General features: G+C 38.9%; 1 protein-coding gene across 1 annotated transcript; it reads left to right on the forward strand.

Annotated features, from left to right (window-relative positions):
* The first annotated feature begins 2,540 nt into the window (after positions 1-2,540).
* On the forward strand, positions 2,541-4,225 carry LOC132631241 (uncharacterized). The gene is made up of 4 exons (XM_060346842.1): positions 2,541-3,066; positions 3,151-3,178; positions 3,275-3,750; positions 3,858-4,225. The coding sequence occupies exons 1-4, from the start codon at positions 2,541-2,543 to the stop codon at positions 4,223-4,225; spliced, it is 1,398 nt and encodes a 465-aa protein (XP_060202825.1).
* Positions 4,226-4,464: the final 239 nt, after the last annotated feature.

Raw genomic sequence — 4,464 nt, forward strand, 5'->3', positions numbered from 1 at the left:
CTGCTACGCCATCAATGTCTCAAAATAATAAAGAAACCTACGCACAAGCGATGCACATCACACTTCCCACAGAAAAACCCTCAATTGCAATAAAACTCCCTTATAGACCTTATGAAATCAACAATGGCACTCCAGAAGTCTCCTTCATGGATGAGGAGGAAAACTTGCTCACACAAAAATGCCGACTGACCTTGGTAAGAAAATTTTACAAGAAATAAACCACAAATTGACACAATCAGAAAGGAGATTAAAAGAAAATTTCCAATGAAAGGTGACCTTCAAATAGGGCTCTTCAATTCACGTCATGTGTTCCTTGATTTCTCCGATGAAGAAGACTCCAAAAACCTATACTACAAACGATATATTCCATTCAATCAAGAAACGGTTATGCGACTACAGAGATGGACAAAGGATTTCAAACCTACTGAAGAAACAACGCTAGCTTCGGTATGGGTGATCTTTCCAGGTTTGAAATGGCACTACTTTCATTGGGAGGCGATGTGCAGGTTAGTGGTCCCTATTGGTTACCCCCTAGCCTTAGATAAAGCTACTGGTACTAAATCTAGGCCTAGTGTTGCCAAAGTAAGAGTTGAAATCGATCTAGAAAAACCAAGATTGAATGAAATAAAGATTGCTATTGCTAATAAAGCTACTGGCAAATCAGAAGAAATAATTTAACCAATGGAATATGAGGGTGTACCAGACTATTGTTTTAACTGTATGATGCAAGGTCATGGAATGTGGAATTGTAGGAGGAATCAATCTATGACGGACAGTGCTATCGCTAACCAAAAATATGTAGCCCAAGGAACAAGACAAAACAATAGGAAACAAAATAGCATCAATTAAAAAGGTGGAGTGGCAACAAACCTTTAGAAAGACTCAAGGGTAGAAGCTACTAAGGAAATTGGCAGTGATGAAAAGAACACTCCAGACTCTGATAAGATAGACATAATTGTAGACAAGGAAAGAGAATACTTAACAATGAATATGGAAGAGGTACCTAGTAAAACAATAGAAGCAGAGATAGTAGGGACACAAGACAAGAGTGACAAGGGCCAGATAGGTTTTACAGAAGAAGATGTCCAAGAAATAAGGATACAAAGTAAAGAGATGGAAAAAGAAAGGGGATCATGGCAAACAAAGAGTAGACTATTAAACAAAGCCCAACCTACCCCAACAAGAATGAGGCCCCCATACACTAAGAGCAAAAGGAAGTCACAAAAGAAAGTGCAGTTTGATTTACCCACAGAACATGATATTTGGCAGAAGACTCAGGAGGATATACAGTTTAGCAAAGAAGCTATTATTGCAGATGTTACCCCTGATCTACAAGAGAGAAAGGCTAAGGAGAAAGAAGTAACAATAGCTAATAAATTTGATATTTTAGCTAATGATTCACATTTTTCTGCAGGTGATGGAAACTCTAATGACCTCATGGACAATGAGAACCAAGAGGACAACAGTAGAGAATCATCGGCAGAAAGAAACATCCAGGAGGATCTGGAGAATAATACATAGGGGCAGAACAAAGAGACCCAAAGTGGCATTGAAACTAGTCATGGGAGAAAAGGAAAATCTCCTGTCAGGAGGAAGCTTAACTTTGATAGAAATACTGATGATGTCTCTGATATAGCTAACATTAACAACCTCTCCCCTAGAGGAACCCCTACTTTGCAAATTGACAATGTTGTTTCCCCTGGAGGAAGCAGAATCCCTAACCCTAGTATTAATCATGTTTAGTTTCTTATCTTGGAATGCAAGGAGCTTGAAAACCATGGGTGCTTAGGAGAGACTGAAAAGCCTAAAAAACTAGAACAAGCTCCCCTTTGTTTGCATACAAGAACCCAAAAGAAAGGCTAAGCAACTCACCAAATACATGCTTAAAATTGGATATCAGCATGTTTTTAATAACCTGAACAATAAAATTTGGCTCTTCTGGGACTCGAGTCTAACAGTTCATATAGTGGAAAACTCTCATGAACAGATTACTTGCCATATTTCTTATCCTAGTAGTTGTACTAACATTTATGTGACTAGTGTGTATGTTGAATGTACCATCCCTCTCAGGAAACCACTATGGGAAGAATTTCAAAGTTTGGCTACCAAACTGAAGGGACAATAGGGGGTGATAGGAGATTTTAATGTGATCTCCTTCCATGAGGAGAAACATGGGGGGTACACCATACAACATCTAAAAAAGTTTTGATTTTCTAGATTGTCTTACTGAATGTGGTTTGATTGATGCAGGATTTATAGGCTCTCAGTACACTTGGAGTAACAATTGGGGTCATCCTAGAACAGTATGGAAGAGGCTAGATAGGCTGGTATTCAATGAACAATGGCTGGAGTGTTTCAATGACACTAAAGTAACTCACCTGTCAAGGACTAGGTCAGATCATGCCCCATTACTAATCAATGCAGAAAAGGAAAATATCCAAGCAGTTAAGTACTTCAAATTCCTTAACATTTGGAGTGGCCATGAGGATTTTCTCAAAATAGTTAAAGCTACTTGAGATGTCCCAACCAATGGCACTGCAATGTGGCAACTGCACTGTAAAATGAAAATAGTTGCTGCAAAACTCAGCTCTTGGTCAAGAGAGGCATATGGAGATCTATTTAGAAGTGTTAAAGAAGCAGAGAAAAAGGTAAATAATCTAGAAAGAAAGCTAGTAGAAGATTCTAATGAGGAAGACAGATGTGCTCTGAGCAAAGCAAAGGTAGGGTTCACAAGATTATTCAAAAACCAAGAGGAAATGCTTAGACAGAAAGAAAGAGCAAGATGGCTAAAAGATGGGGACAAGAACACAGCCTACTTCCACAAAGTAATAAAAGATAGGAGAAGGAGGCTCAGTATCCATAACATTCAAGACAAGGAGGGTCATAGAATACAAGGGCACCAGAACATTGCAACTGCAGCTATACACCATTTTGAAGAGCTGTTCAAGTATCATGAATGCATAGGTGACTTCAGAATCTTGCCAGGTACCAAGAAGGGTTTCAGAAGAAATGAACAAAATGCTCACAGCCAAACCTTCCATTTAAGAAGTGAAAGAAGCAGTGAAGGCAATTGATCCAGACAGTGCACCAGGGCCTGATGGCTTTGGGGCATAGATCTGATTATTAATGATGTGCATAAATCTATCCTAGAATACTTTGAAGGTGCTCCATTACCAAGGTATGTCACCCATACCTGCCTTGTTATGCTCCCCAAATGCCCTAACCCTCAAACTTTCTCTGATATTAGACCCATTAGCCTATGTAATATTTTTAGTAAGATCATTGCTAAAATCTTGGCTAAAAGAGTAAGAGAGATCCTCCCCCTCATTATTTCCCCCAATAAAAGTGGCTTTACTCAGGGTAGACAAATTGCTGATAATATCCTTCTAGCACAAGAACTAGTGCAGGACATTAATAAGTTTAACCAGCATGATAATATTGTTTTAAAGCTAGATATGGCCAAAGCATATGATAGAGTTGCTTGGCCATATCTGTGTAGAATTATGAGGAAACTAGGCTTTAATGAAACTTGGATTGATTTGATTTATAGGCATATCTCTAATAATTGGTACTCTATTATTCTTAATGGAACCAGAAATGGTTTCTTCAAATCCAACAGAGGTCTCAGGCAAGGAGACCCTCTGTCTCCTGCACTCTTTGTAATAAGTGCGGAACTGTTATCTATTTTGCTCAATAGCTTGTCTTTGAATGAGAATTACTCAGGGTACTACAAACCTATAAAGGGACCAAGTATAACACACTTGGCACTGCAGATGATCTAATTCTATTCACATCAGGTAAATCGGCTGATTTAAAAAAAGTTTTGAATGTTTTAACTATGTATGAGAATGTTTCAGGTCAGCTTATAAACAAGAATAAAAGCTGTGTGGCCCTGGCTCCAAAAGCAAATATTGAACTCATTCACAAAGTGGTCTACATCACTAGAATGCATAAAAAAGAATGGCCTATCAAGTACTTGGGGTGCCCCCTATTTGTTGGAAGAATGAAGATCTTGTTTTTCTCAGAGATGGTTCAATCTATCACCAAAAGGATCCACACTTGGCACTCTAAATTCCTCTCAATGGGTGGCAAAATTGTTCTGATCAAACATGTATTACTTGTAATGCCAATGCACTTGTTGGCAGCCATGAAGCCTCCAAAAGGGACTTTTGAGCAGATTGAAGGGGCCATAGCAGATTCCTTTGGAATGGGAATGACAACATGAAGAAATATCATTGGTGCAAATGGGAGAAGATGTGCCTACCACCTGAAGAAGGAGGAGTTGGGTTTAGATGCCTAAGAGATACTAGCAAAGCCTTTATTGCTAAATAATAGTGGAACCTAAGGGTAAAAGATTCCATGTGGAAGGACTACATGCTAGCAAAGTACTGCACCAGATCAAACCCAGTCATCATAAAGGCAGTAGGAGTACAATCTCACACTTGGAGAGAAATCTGTCAGATA

Source organism: Lycium barbarum, chromosome 3, assembly GCF_019175385.1.
Source record: "Lycium barbarum isolate Lr01 chromosome 3, ASM1917538v2, whole genome shotgun sequence".
NCBI lineage: Eukaryota > Viridiplantae > Streptophyta > Magnoliopsida > Solanales > Solanaceae > Lycium > Lycium barbarum.